This window comes from Kogia breviceps, chromosome 1 (genome assembly GCF_026419965.1).
Source record: "Kogia breviceps isolate mKogBre1 chromosome 1, mKogBre1 haplotype 1, whole genome shotgun sequence".
Taxonomy (NCBI): domain Eukaryota; kingdom Metazoa; phylum Chordata; class Mammalia; order Artiodactyla; family Physeteridae; genus Kogia; species Kogia breviceps.
In genome coordinates this window covers 148,712,646-148,728,037 of record NC_081310.1, presented here as the reverse complement: position 1 = coordinate 148,728,037, position 15,392 = coordinate 148,712,646, and the positions used below count along the sequence as shown (strand labels likewise).

At 38.1% G+C, this 15,392-nt stretch overlaps 1 protein-coding gene across 10 annotated transcripts in view; it reads right to left on the bottom strand.

Moving 5' to 3' along the window:
• The window catches only part of DOCK7 (dedicator of cytokinesis 7), a 194,636-nt gene that overhangs the window by 158,294 nt on the left and 20,950 nt on the right, over nt 1-15,392 (bottom strand). For all 10 annotated transcript variants that reach the window (XR_010835206.1, XM_059051798.2, XM_059051848.2 and 7 more), the window contains exons 2-4: nt 14,151-14,256; nt 4,046-4,221; nt 3,788-3,856 (exon numbers count right to left, since the gene is read on the bottom strand). Coding sequence is in view for 9 of the 10 variants with exons in the window: in XM_059051798.2 (XP_058907781.1) it covers nt 3,788-3,856; nt 4,046-4,221; nt 14,151-14,256 (351 nt within the window). In the remaining variant the exon portion in view is untranslated. The remainder of the gene's footprint in view (nt 1-3,787; nt 3,857-4,045; nt 4,222-14,150; nt 14,257-15,392) is intronic.

Sequence of the window (15,392 nt, the reverse complement as noted above, 5' to 3'; positions counted from 1 at the left end):
AAAGTGCCTTAATTTGTGTAAAAATGCCTGTAAAGTGACAAAGTTTGAATTCAAACACAGGTCTGTTTAACTCTTTACACAATGTTGACTAAAGACAAACAGACAAAACTTTGCAGCCAAAAACCATTACCAGATATTTTTGAAATATACTAAACTGTTTTCTAGTCTTTGCACCTTTTTTCCTCAAGGGAAATATTTGTATTTTCCTAAAGGACAGAATACACTGTTGCTTTTCTATATGAAAAAGAGTTTTTTTAAATAACATTTTATTATTACAGAACCAATCCATGCTCATTGTTGAAAATTTTTTAATACAGACTTATAAAAATAAAATCATTATATTTCTACTACTCAGAGAGTATCAGTGTTGAACTCCTAGTATTTAACTAACTGGATCTTTTCCTGGGCGTATGTATAATCATAAGTATATACATATACATAAGTATACACATACTTATAGTTTTGTATTTTTTAATAAAAATGGGATAATGTGAAAAAGAAGTGCCTTAATTGAGAAACTAGATATCTAAGCTACTCTAATAAACCAGAATACTGTTGCATTCTTCCTCCTTTATGTCCTAAAAAATTGACATATGAAATACAAGAGAGCTGAGAAGAATGACATGATTCATGACCAATACTCTTTTCTATATTATCATTCTGTTCCTTTAGTCAGTTGCTATGATAAGGCTCTACATGATTACCCATCCAACACCACCATTTCTATGACTCTGTATCTTGGCATTCTCTCCCTCACTTATTCTGTTCCAGCCACACTGACCCCTCTGCTATTCCTTGAACATTCCCAGCATGCTTCCAATATGGAGCCTTTGAGTGTACTGCTCTTGCCTCTGCCTAATACACTCTTCCCCCAGATATCCAGAGGGCTTACTCCTTAACTTCCTTCACGTCTTCGCTCAAATTCACCTTATCAGAAAGGCCTCTTCCGATTAGTTATTCAAAGTGGAATCACCTCTTCTTGGCTCTCCCTATCCCCCCATCCTACTTTTTTTCTCTACAAGACTTCCCTCTATTCTTCCCAACTATTATATATTTATCTGTGCTTGTTTAATGTCTACTGCCTTCAACCCCAAGTAGAACATAAGCTCCATGAGGACATGGAGTTAGTTTTGTTGACTGCTGTATCATCACTGCTCAGTACAGTGCCTGGCACATACTAGCCTCTCAGTAAGTATGTCTTGAATGAATAAGGTACTTTCTATCCTTTCACCCTTCTGTGCTGAATTATGGAAGAATTTTTTGGTTTCATCTTATAACTTACTATTCCACTTTTCAGTCACATCTGCTCTGCCATTAAACCCATCTGCTAAGTTTAAAAATTTTTTTTGCACTGAACAAAATTTTCACTTCCAAAGATAACCAGTTGATTTTTTTATATGGTTACCATAACTTTTTCACATCTCTTCGAGGATATTAGTTACACGTATGGGTCTTGATGTGTGTTCTATTAACTATTTCCTAAATTGTAAGTTCTTTTATTTGCAGTTTGATAATTCTCTTTCAAGTGTACTGGTTTTAATCAAATGGTTGGCAATTCTAGGTTCTAATGCTCATTTTTAAATTTGTAAGCCCATATCTGTCTGAAAATACTGTATCTGCTTAGCCAAGCACATATCCAGTGGCTGTGGAGAAGAGGCACCTCATGCTTCCAGGCAGAGTCTGCCAGTCTTCTGGGTATGAGGGCTCCTTCTTCTTCCAAGGTATGACCACCCCAGGCACTATTGTATGAGCTCAAGCCCCTGTAACTAGTGCTGTTAAAGTATGCAGATACCGGACATCCCTGGTGGCACAGTGGTTAAGAATCCGCCTGCCAATGCAGGGGACACGAGTTCGAGCCCTGGTCTGGGAAGATCCCACGTGCTGCGGAGCAACTAAGCCCATGCACCACAACTACAGAGCCTGCTCTCTAGAGCCCACGACCCACAACTACTGAGCCCTGTGCTACAAGTACTGAAGCCCACGTGCCTAGAGCCTATGCTCCGCAACAAGAGAAGCCACCGCAATGAGAATCCCGCACACCACAACGAAGAGTAGCCCCTGCTTGCCACAACTGGAGAAAGCCCAGGCACTGCAACGAAGACCCAACACAGCCAGTCAATCAATCAATCAATCAATCAATAGGCAGATACCTCTGCTCCCACTTTTATGCATAAAGAAGGGTATAAGAGGTTTCAAAGTAACCAAATGTCCAACATTTACCCCAGGTCCCCCTTCCGCTGCCTGTATTCACTGAGCCTAAAGCTCTACTGAACCTTTTGCATGTATCTTAGATTATTCTGTGCTGTGGTTTTCTGTGTGTTCCAATCATATCTTTTATATTTCAGGGATACTTTAAAACTTCTAGTCTACCAAAAGTACCCCTTTGTCTTCCATTTACTACTGAAGGTAATAAATAATATCTAGTATAACAGAAAAAAATACAAGCATTAGAATCTGATGCCCCTAGGTTCTAATCCTAGCTATCCCACTTTTTGGCTACGGGACCTCAAAGAAGTTACTTAAGTACTCTGAGCCTGAGCTATCTTGTCTGTTGGAACCTTAAATGAGATGAGTGTAAAGTATCCAATAAAATGCCCAGCATATAACAAGTAACCATAAATGTTAACTACTGTACCCTCTTGGCTTAAATCAAGGTCAGCAATCCCTTGATTAGAATTAAGTAGCAAGACGACTCCATGATTCTAAGGTTAATATATATTACAACTAATCTATTTCTATTAAGATTTCTGATTACAGGTTTCTAACATACATGCATAAAGGTAAAGACTTTTGAGTTATCTGACAGAGGAACAGTCTTCTTCAGTAATCTCTAAAATCTGGCTATTGAAATACTTATCAAAATTGTAAGTTCATAAAAACAGCTCTTCTTTATAAAGGGTAGCAGATTGTATTTTTATTAGGTCACACTAAAACTAAAAAGCATGTCAGCAGTAACCCCAAGAGTGAAACACAGTGAAATAAGACAGTTGTCCATAAGAGCAACAAAATAAGCAATGGATACATCACTGTTACTAATACAATTTAGCACAGATAACTTCATTTCTCAAAACTGCAATGTCATAACAGAATTTTCCACTACTTCAGTAATTATACTTCCTTTAGAAAAATAAAATAAGGCTAAGAAGATTCCGTATGAAGACCCCTTCTTCATTATGTAAATTAGCAAAGAGTAATTTTATTTTATTTTTTAATCTGACTTGATATTTCAAACACCATCCATTAGAAACATAAATTTTGTGGTAAAACAAAACATTATTTTTACAACTACTTACTTGATTGGATATACAAGTCAAGGACCTGTAAATATTCAGTTAGTTAATAAAAGGCAGAGACCTTTCAAACAGCTTGATCTAGAAAACTAGCTATTAAATTTAACTTAACCAATTCAATAAATTGGATTTTTTTTGAGAAATACAAATTATTCATCAATATTTACCCACAATTTCCCAAAAGAATTAGACTACAAATCATTATTATATATTATTATTAGTTATTAATGATCTATGATAATATAGATAATATAGAAATACTATGTGCACAATATAGAAATACTATCCCCTTTCCTTATATTATTTTATAAGGAAAGTAAGAGAAAGTAATTGTAGAACTCCTAAGGAAAAAATATCTATATGCAAAGGTTCTTCTTTTACTTTTTCAGCTATTTTTAAAATGAATTTTCAGGTCTCATAATTAGTATTAATCTACCTTAATCCATTTACAGATCCTTCTCAGTATTTTTAAATGTCATAATGAATATATAACTTACTTTCTGATCACAATTGCCCAGTCTTCTGTATAACTTCTTATACAATCTCTAACATGTGGATCCATTTCACTATTTTAAAAAAGAAAATATATTTATAATTTAGACATGAAAGCATTGATGTTTGTGAATTCTGCTGCTGCACTCTTGTTCATATAATAGGAAACAACACTACCACAAGAAATAGAATCTAAATAAAATAATGGAAGGTAGACTTTTTATAGTTACACTAAAACCAGAAATAGGTAAATGTCTCCTTACCTTTCTTCAGGTACAGCCGAAACAAGGGTTCTACAGTCCCTAGGACTATAAACCACTTCAATATCATCTGGAGGGAATTCAATCAAATCCCTTAAAAGTCCAGAATCCACAGCTAAAGGATGAGTAATGAGGTAATCTTCCAAATCCACTGGATCCACTGCTTCGGTAAGGGGCACCTTTATAAACAGGGATGGATGTGAGAGATGGGTATAAAGGAAGAGGTGGACACAAGAATTTTAAAACTTAAATAGATTTATTATTTAAAAAAATGTAAATTTTCCCTTGCTATTTCTAAAATGTCAACAGATATTCAGCCAGATGAACTAAAGAAACCACAAAGTGTTGGGTAATACTCTCTCTGATCTTGCTTTGATTTTGCCCATAACTCCCACATAAAAACAGTAAGATAATTAACAGTTTTATAATACTATACAGTGACAAAATACTCACTGGAGGAATTCTTTTTTATAATTTGGAATTTTCATTGCTAAGTTCCTTAGTGGTGCTTTTACTTTATTTGTTGTTACTGTTATCCTATTAAAAACGTACAACCATACTGCAGGAGGGGGAAAAATGGCCCTCCAAAAGATTGCCAAATCCCAATCCATGGACTTTATATGTCAAAATAAATAAATAAAATATAAAATAAGAGTGTTTGAAGATATCATTAAGGATCTTAAAAGAGGGACATTATCCTGGATTATCTGAGTGGGTCCTAAATGCAATCATATATATCCTTATATGAAGATAAACAGAGATTTGGGCCACACCAAGAGGAAAGACATATGAAGACACAGAAAAGAGAGATTTGAAAATTCTGGCCTTAAAGGTAGAAGTGATGTGCCACAAGCAGCCACCAGAATCTGGAAGAGGCAAGAAAGTGATACTGAAGGGGGCCTCTGAAGAAAGTGCAACCTTGCCAAAACCTTGATTTCTGCCTTTTGATACTGATTCCAGACTTCTGTACTCCAGCACTGTGAAAGAATACATTTCTGTTGTTTTAAGCCACTCAGTTTGTGGTAATTTGTTACAGCACCCGAGGAAACTAATACACAGACCCTAATAAAAGTATTATTAGCAATAATAGGATATTTGTGACATTCCTTAGCCAAGCTGAAATTACAGTTTTTGATAAGATACTCTATTTCTTATCTAATTCAAGAAAGAAAATTATTCAAGCAAAACTATAAATGATTATACAACAAATGTGCAGTTGTGGACCAATGAAAATAAGAATACATTATTTTTCAAGATGTTCAACTGGGTAAAAACACTGAAACCTGCCTAACTGTGCAAGTTTGCATTACTACAAAGAAGGTGCTTTAACCTATACTTCTTTGGATGAACAACTAGGTAGAACAACAACATTTTAAAGATACTAAGTAAAATAATGAATGACTATCACATCATAAACACTCAAAAGATAATAGCTATTATTATCATTATATGTTTTCTCACTTAAACCTCCCCGAAACCCTATAAGTTAAAGATAATAACTATTTCAATTCTACAAATAAAGGCAATTGTGCTCAAAGAAGTTAACTTCTGAAAATAAAATAGCCACAAAATGAAGAGCAAAATTTCAAACTGGGTCTTTAAGATCTAAATTCATGGTTTTCTCTCATAAGCATTCTATCTTACCTATTCTACCAAGTACATAATACACTATCATGACACGCTTAATAGAAGCATAGAAGCAATTCATCAGGGAAAGGGAAATCTTTTTCAATTACTGTTGCTGGAAAAATTGGATATCTATATGCGGGGAAAAATGAACTTCAATCCTTACATCACGACATGTACAAAAACTAAACTGATATGGACCATAGATATAAACATAAATGCTAAAACTAAAAAGTTGCTAGAAGGAAATACAGGAGAATATCTTCAAAATTTGGAGTAGGCAAAGGTTTCTCAGACATGACAGAGAAAGGGATAATCGTAAAAGAAAAACTGATACATCAAAAGATGGTTAAGAAAATGAACAGGCAAGCCACACTAGGAGAAAATATTTACAAAATACATTTAATTAGGGACTGGCATCTAGAATAAATAAAGAAGTCCCACATCTCATAAAAACAAACCACCCCCTCAAATAAATGGTGCGGTGGGGGGTGGGGGGGCAGTTGGTAAGACATTCAGAAAGGAAGATATAAAAATGGCCAGTTAGGGACTTTCCTGGTGGAGCAGTGGTTAAAAATCCATCTCCCAACACAGGGGATGCAGGATGGCTCCCTGGTCAGAGAACTAGATCCTACATGCATGCCGTAACTAAGAGTTTGCATGCCACAACTAAGGAGCCCTCAAGCCCAACTAAGGAGCACACATGCCGCAACTAAGACCTGGCACAATCAAAATAAATAAATAAATAAATAAATAAAATTTTTAAAATAAAAAAATCCAACAGAGTCCATAAAATAAAATTTACTTTTTTATATAAATTTATTTATTTATTTGGCTGTGTTGGGTCTTGATTTCTGTGCGAGGGCTTTCTCTAGTTGTGGCGAGCGGGGGCCACTCTTCATCGCAGTGCCCGGGCCTCTCACTATCGCAGCCTCTCTTGTTGCGGAGCACAGGCTCCAGATGCGCAGGCTCAGTAGTTGTGGCTCACGGGCCCAGTTGCTCCGCGGCATGTGGGATCTTCCCAGACTAGGGCTCGAACCCGTGTCCCCTGCATTGGCAGGCAGATTCTCAACCACTGCGCCACCAGAGAAGCCCTAAAATTTATTATTTTTTTTAAATGGCCAGTTAGCACATGAAAAAGTGTTTAACATCAAAAGTCACAAGTAGGTACTTCCACTTCCAGGAAGATGGAGTAGACATACTTTTCTCTATTCTTCCCACTAGTTACAGCTACAAACCTTGAAGATTATATATATATTTTTTTTTTTTAATTTTTTTTTTTTTGCGGTATGTGGGCCTCTCACTGTTGTGGCCTCTCCCGTTGCGGAGCACAGGCTCCGGACGCGCAGGCCTAGCAGCCATGGCTCACGGGCTTAGTTGCTCCGCGGCATGTGGGATCTTCCCGGACCAGGGCACGAACCCGTGTCTCCTGCATCGGCAGGCGGATTCTCAACCACTGCGCCACCAGGGAAGCCCTTGAAGATTATATATTAAATAAACATAAGACGGCTCTGAAAGGTGGATAGAGAAAGGCAGACCTACAGGGACCTCAGGACCCAAGGAATAGCACAACAGTGCTATAAAATTTCTTTTTACCTGATATACTCCAGACCTGATGCTAGAAGAGCCCACAACCCAGAAACACCAAGGAGCACAGGAAAACAAAAAACACAACCAAAGCCTGTTCTCCCCAGCCAAAGGACCAAGAGAGCAGCAGCCTGGCAAAATAGAAAATGGTCAGAGAATAACCACTCTACTCCAGCCAAACATCACATGAAAAACTAGTCCCACCCATATCCACACCAGCAAAGGCCAAATGGGGAGCTAGAGTTCACCCTCACCAAGCTGTAACAAGCCATCCCAACACTACCCATTCAGCACGATGTCAGAGAAGTCAGAGTGGGGAGCTGAGATTTTCATATCTACTGGAAGGTAATGAATCCTCCACTCCCACAGTGTCAGTGGAGTCCACACAGGGAATCTGGACACCTATTCCTATACAGCAGTAACAAGAACTCCTTCCCCTTACTGCTGAGGCAATGTCAGGTGAGGTCTATATAATTTAATACCTATAGGGTGAAGAGACATAAAGGTACATAAGATTTCCACACTTCAGGGCTTCCCTGGTGGCGCAGTGGTTGAGAGTCCGCCTGCCAATCAATGCAGGGGACACGGGTTCGTGCCCCGGTCCGGGAAGATCCCACAAGACATGACAGCGGTTAGGCCCGTGAGCCACAGCCTCCGCGTCCGGAGGCTGTGCTCCGCAACAGGAGAGACCACAACAGTGAGAGGCCCATGTATTGGGGAAAAAAAAAAAAAAAAAAAGTTTTGGAAATGGATACTGGTAATGGTTGCATAAAATTGTGAATGTACTTAATGCCATTTAATTGTACACTTAGAAATGGTTAAACTGATAAATTTTGTTGTGTATATTTTACCACAATATAAATACATACATACATAAATTTAAGCGAACATTTTTTTAAACTTTATAAATCAATGCTTCTCCACCTAAGAATTATTTCTGAGGCAGTATACTTTTCAGGATTCGAAGTATCACAAATGATTCTCCATGAAAATAATGACAAAAGCTGGGAGTCCTTACATATGTCTAATTCAAAATTAACCTTTCCTCAAAGATTGACCAACCATATCAAGAGTAAGGGTTAGGGTTGGGAAGAAAGCTATGACACTCTCAACAACACTAAATCACAGAGATGATAAATGATCTTGTTTCCCAAACTCACATGGAAAGTCACTGGTTTTCTAGGTGTAATACTAACTAGACTTGGAGCAAGGAAATAAATTTATTTCTGCTACAACTGTCTCCACTCTCTCTGACTCCCATCAGAGACAACTACCTGGGCTAGTTTTCGGATGTAGGGATAAGCTGCTTACAACTATCAATTATTTTGCAAGACTCCAAAGAAAGATCCTGTATTTACAGATTCAAGGGAGGAGATTGCAACATGATTTTATAACAGAGAATGACTGGGCAGTAAGCAGGGTTAAAGGATGCAATAAGAAGCAATAGTGAAGCACTACAGAATCCCTTACAGGCAATGTGAGACACTGTCTTACTTCAACAATCACTGCACTGGAATTCTGACTAACATGTTTAGTGTTCAGATCTCTTTCAGTCTTTTCTGGTGTGCCGTCAAAATTCTGGTATTTGATTAGTGGTTGTTTTGGGATGGGGGAAGGGAGATAAAAGGGTGATAGCTAAACAGTTTCTTTTTGAGGTAATGAAAACGTTCTAAATTGACTGTTGTGGGCTCCCCTGGTGGCGCAGTGGTTGAGGGTCTGCCTGCCGATGCAGGGGACACGGGTTTGTGCCCCGGTCCGGGAGGATCCCACATGCCGCGGAGCGGCTGGGCCCGTGAGCCATGGCCGCTGAGCCTGCGCGTCCGGAGCCTGCGCTCTGCAACGGGAGAGGCCATGGCAGAGAGAGGCCATGGCAGTGAGAGGCCCACGTACCGCAAAACAAAACAAAACAAAAAAAACATAAATTGACTGTTGTGATGGTTGCACATATCTGTGAACATATTAAATCCACTGAATTGTAAATTAAATGGATGAATTGTATGGTTATGTGAAAAAAATCTCAGTAAAGCCATTAAAAAAAAAAAAGTTGAACCGGAATCTAATTGTATACAGGAAATACAGAAGATAAACAAGTCTATGAGGAAGAAATTTCAAAAAAGTTGAACCAGAATCTAATCAGTTACAGGAAATACAGGAGATAGAGAAGTCTACAAGGAAATAAACATAAAATCCAAAAGGCAGGAAATTCTGTAAGACAACTAATCCAATTTCCTCAACAAGTCAATGGCATAAAAACAAACAAACTTAACAGTTGGGGGAGGCAGTAGTATTCCCCTATATATATACACCACATCTTCTTTATCCATTCATCGGTTGATGGACATTTAGGTTGCTTCCATATCTTGGCTATTGTAAATAATGTTGCTATGAACATTGGGGTGTGTGTATCATCTCGAATTAGTGTTTTCATTTGCTTCAGATAAATACCCAGAAGTGAAACTGCTGGATCATATTTTAATTCTATTTTTAGTTTTTTGAGGAAGCTCCATACTGTTTTCAAATATGGAGGAAAACATATGGCTGTACCACTTTACATTCCCACCAACAGTGCACAAAGGTTCCCTTTTCTCCACATCCTTGCCAGCACTTGTTATTGCTTGTCTTCTTGATGATAACCATTCTAACAGGTGTGAGGGGATATCTCATAGTGGTTTTAATTTCCATTTCCCTAAGCACTTTTTCATGTACCTGTTGACCATATGGATAACTTCTTTGGAAAAATGTCTATTTAGTTCTTCTGCCTATTTTTAATCTGATTGTTTGTCTTTTTGTTATTGAGTTGTATGAGTTCTTTATATATTTTGGATATTAATCCCTTATCTGATATACGATTTGCAAAACTTTTTCTCCCATAGGATGCCTTTTCATTTTGTTAATTGTTTCTTTTGCTGTGCAAAAGCTTTTAAGCTTGATGTAGCCCCAATCTGTTGATTTTTGCTTTTGGTGTTTGTGCTTTTGGTGTCATATCCAAAAACATCATTTCCAAGAACAACATCAAGGAGCTTCTTCTCTACATTTTCTTCTAGGAGTTTTATAGTATCAGGTGTTATGTTTAAGACTTTGATCCATTTCAAGTTAATTTTTGTGAGTGGTGTAAGATAGGGAACCAATTTCACTGCCCTGCATGTGTCTTTCTAACTTTCCCAGCACCATTTGTTGAAGAGACTATCCTTTCCCCATTGGATGCTCTTGGACCCTTGTAGACTATTAGACGACCATATGAGCAACAACATGGATGGATTTGGATGATACTATGCTTAGTGAAATAAGTCAGACAGAGAAAAACAAATTTTACCTTATCACTTACATGTGCAATCTATAAAATAAAACAAACTAGAGAATAAAACAAAAAAAGAAACAGACTCACAAATATAGAGAACAAACTAGTGGTTACCAGTGGGGGGACAGGGAGCAAGATAGGGGTAGGAGATTAAGAGGTACAAATTACTATTATAAAATAAAGAAGCTACAATAATATATTGTACAGTAAAGGGAACATAGTCAGTATTTTATAATGACCCTAAATGGAGTACAACCTTTAAATATAGTGAAACACAGTGCTGTACACCTGAAACTTATTTAATATTGTAAGTCAGCCATACCTCAATTTAAAAAAAAAGTCAGAGGAGGGAGAAACTGCCCTTTTCTTTTTAAATGCAAGTGATCTAAGGCCAAATTCCATCTATGGATTTTGTTTGATCCTGATTTGAATAAACCAACTATAAAAAGATATGTATGAAATAATCAAGAAAATTTAACATGCACTGGATATTAGATGATACCAAAGAATTATGGACTGTTAATTTTGTTAAGTGTGATAACAGCACTGTGGTTAAATTTAAAGATGTTAATGTTTATACTAGTTTTCTACTTCTGTGTATGTTTGAAGATTCCCATAACTTAAAAAGAACTTTTTCAGGGCTTCCCTGGTGGCGCAGTGGTTGAGAATCCGCCTGCCGATGCAGGGGATACGGGTTCGTGCCCTGGTCCGGGAAGATCCCACATGCCGCGGAGCGGCTGGGCCCGTGAGCCATGGCCGCTGAGCCTGCGCGTCCGGAGCCTGTGCCCCGCAACGGGAGAGGCCACAACAGTGAGAGGCCCGCGTACCACAAAAAAAAAAAAAAAAAAAAAAAAAAAAAAAAAGAACTTTTTCAGAGAGAATACAAGAAGATAAATTGAAATCAGCAAGCTCTGACAACCTTCGAAGTAATTTTGTTGTAAAAAAGAGCAAAGAAATAATGGAGGTTGGAGACTGGTGGAAAAATGGGGCCATAAAAGCAGAATTTTTTTTTTTAATTTATTTTTGGCTGTGTTGGGTCTTCGTTTCTGTGCGGGGGCTTTCTCTAGTTGTGGCAAGCGGGGGCCACTCTTCATCGCCGTGCACAGGCCTCTCACTGTCGCGGCCTCTCTTGTTGCGGAGCACAGGATCCAGACGCACAGGCTCAGTAGTTGTGGCTCACAGGCCTAGTTGCTCTGTGGCATGTGGGATCTTCCCAGACCAGGGCTCGAACCCGTGTCCCCTGCATTGGCAGGCAGATTCTCAACCACTGCACCACCAGGGAAGCCCAAGCAGAATTTTTTTAAATGGGAGAAATAACGGCATGTTTGCATGTTTATATACTAATGGGAATGATCCAATAAATAGAGAGAAAAAGTTATGATATAAAAGGGAGGACTTCCCTGGTAGCACAGTGGTTAAGAGTCTGCCTGCCAATGCAGGGGACACGGGTTCGAGCCCTGGTCCAGGAGGATCCCACATGCTGTGGAGCAACTAAGCCTGTGCACCACAACTACTGAGCCTGTGCTCTAGAGCCCATGTGCCACAACTACTGAAGCCTAAGCACCTACAGCCGGTCCTCCACAACAAGAGAAGCCACTGCAATGAGAAGCACGTGCACCACAATGAAGAGTAGCCCCCGCTCACCACAACTAGAGAAAGCCCGCACACGGCAATGAAGACCCAACACAGCCAAAAATAAATAAATAAAATAAATAAATTTTTTTTTTTTAAAGAGAGAGTAGGGAGAATTCCTAAAGTACTGTATCTGAGTGAGAGAACTTGGGATCCAGTTCACTAGTGGCTCATTTAAAATAACTGGTGAGGGGCTTCCCTGGTGGCGCAGTGGTTGAGAATCCACCTGCCGATGCAGGGAACACGGGTTCGTGCCCCGGTCCGGGAAGATCCCACATGCCGCGGAGCGGCTGGGCCCGTGAGCCATGGCCGCTGAGCCTGTGCGTCCGGAGCCTGTGCTCCGCAACGGGAGAGGCCACAACAGTGAGAGGCCCGTGTACCACAAAAATAAAATAAAATAACTGGTGAATAGACAGACAATACGGGTACAGATGATAAAAGGTGAACACACATGGTAGTAGGAGTATGTGGAAGCTCTTTCTGACTGCTTCAATTTTCTCAGTGAAACAGGAAGCCAAGTCATCCTAAGAGTGAAAATGGGGAAGAGCAATTAGGGTTTTAAGGAAAGAGTAGGAGGCATGAAATGGGTCAACTAAAACAGTGGGAAAATGAAAGGACTAGGAAAATAAAATGTTTGCCTAGCAATGTTAAAGCCTTCATGAGTTAGTGGTCATAAATTTAAAGTGAGACCAGTCAATGGGATCTGTGTGTTTTCCTCCAGCCATACTCAGCTGCACAAGTACAGGTATGAAGTAAGCAGAAGGATGGATTTAAACAGCATTGAGGTAGTGCAAATGACATGAGAAGAAGTTAAGGAAGCAAAAGAGTAATTATAATGATCAACAAATAATTTAAGTTTGGTAAGGAGAGAAAAGAGGACCTCAAGGGGTGAGAGACAGAAAAAAGTTAGTATGATCACAAATTCTAGGTCCCAGTGGTGTTGAAGGACAGTTGAAGTCAGAGCACCAGAACAAGAGAGCAAGAAAGATAAGAAGGGTATTAAAAGAATAGGAAACATAAAACTGAGATTACAGGAGGCTTATGGTTATTCATAATGACTAAATCCAGGGATGACTATGGAAGTGAATAGTTAAGGTGTAACACAGAATGCAGGAAATCAGTTAAAAAGAGGAGTTCAAGACACTAAGAGTGTATTAGAAGGATCATCTCCATGTACATTGAAACCATCCAGAAATCTATATATTCTAAAATTTCTCCAATCAGTATGTTACTGTTGTTAAAAGTAAACTCCATGTTTTAAAATTTTAATAACACAAACATTATAAACATGTCACTACAAGTCAATCAAACTATTAAGCTCTGGCATATGTTTGTTCAATAATTGGTACCATTTCATAACGAAACAGAAAGTGTTAATACAACCTCACCCAAGTTACTCTTAATTACTTTTTCAGTTTTTGACAAACGGAGCATGTTTTTAATTCATATTCCTACTATAACTAATAAGTACCAGTTTTTTATCAAAATTGATTATCCTCATGCCAGCGTCTTGAATAAGAAAACATATATTTATATCTCTGACATAGCACCTGGCTTAAACCAATAATTCAATAACTATATATTCCTTTCTATTAAAGGAGATAGATAATACTATGAATCTACATAATTATTTAACATTTACTTCAGTACCTATTATTTCTAGAATAGATTCCTGAATTTTCATGTATGAATCACCTTGGGTCTGGGAAGTTCTAATTGTAAAATTCCAGAGTTGATTAAATCCTGAAGGTAAAGTTTCAGAGTTGACTAGGAAATCAACACTTCTGTAACACCTCCCAACACTCCTCTGACTCAAATTTCAGAAAAGAGTGAGATAGCAACAAATAAGGTTGTTAGTGAGAGTAGTGATGGAACCCAATCTACTGGCTCTTATCTTTCCACTATTTTTTCATGGTCTAGTCAGAATTACACAGTAACATACCATATTTAAAATATGCTACTTACTGTGGTATGATGGGATATACTGCCAACAATGTTGAGGTTTTTGAGCAGTTGGGGCGAACCACTGTACTGTCCAGAAATCTGCTTTCTAACTTCAGCAGCCACAGTTCTACAACAAAAAAAGCAAATACATTGTTTTTAAAAAGAAAACAAACTAACTTAAAATGGGAGAAAGCTAAGTATTTGTAAAACTCATCTAGGGTTTCCCTGGTGGCGAAGTGGTTGAGAGTCCGCCTGCTGATGCAGGGGACACGGGTTCGTGCCCTGGTCCGGGAAGATCCCACATGCTGCGGAGCGGCTAGGCCCGTGAGCCTGCGCGTCCGGAGCCTGTGCTCCGCAACGGGAGAAGCCACAACAGTGAGAGGCCCGTGTACCACAAAAAAAAAAAAAAAAAAAAACCACTCATCTAAAGAACAACAAAATCTCAGCACATCAATAAGGCTATAAATTTATAAGATATTTGGTATAATTACAGTATAACATCTTTATAATGCTGATATAGGGTACAATACTTACAGCCAACTTACATAAGCTTTTTTTGTAGATGGCATTTCAGGGAACATATTGATACTTTGGTTTATGATAGAGCTGGAAGCTACAATAAGATGTATATATTAATGTGTATATATTTTTAAGGATATAAAATTAATTCAAAATAGTTTATAAACAATATTCATGCCCCAGAAAACTATTCTGTATTTTTACTTAACTAATAAAAATTGTCTTTATACTCTGGCATTAATGGCTTTCCATAATCTGACCCTAATCACCTTTTCAGCCTTACATATCCCTTCCCAAATTCTTCTCAATGAACATAAACTGCTTCCTAGAATGCTGTTTCTCTCCTGTATCCACAAATTCAACTCTTAACTAGTTTTAGGGGTAAAACTCAAATGGCAAGACTTCCATACAAGCTTCCTGACTCACCACAGCTAAAATACCACCCTTCTTAAAAACTCTTAGAGCATTTATCATAACCTAACTTGCATTTTCCTCCTTCCTAGTTATTTTCTCCACATTCATGTATGCCCTATATAAACAGAGGCAGTGGTTTCATTCATTGCTATTTCCCCTAAAATATTTAGCATGTGTCACTTAAAACAGAGAAATGTATATTTAGCCCTATGAAATATATAGTATTACTGACAAATGAAGTAAACCACAAAGGCATTACCATAACATAACTTGACCAGTAAGTCCTTATTTGAAACAGAATTAAAGTTTAGAAGTTCCACGATTTCAAGC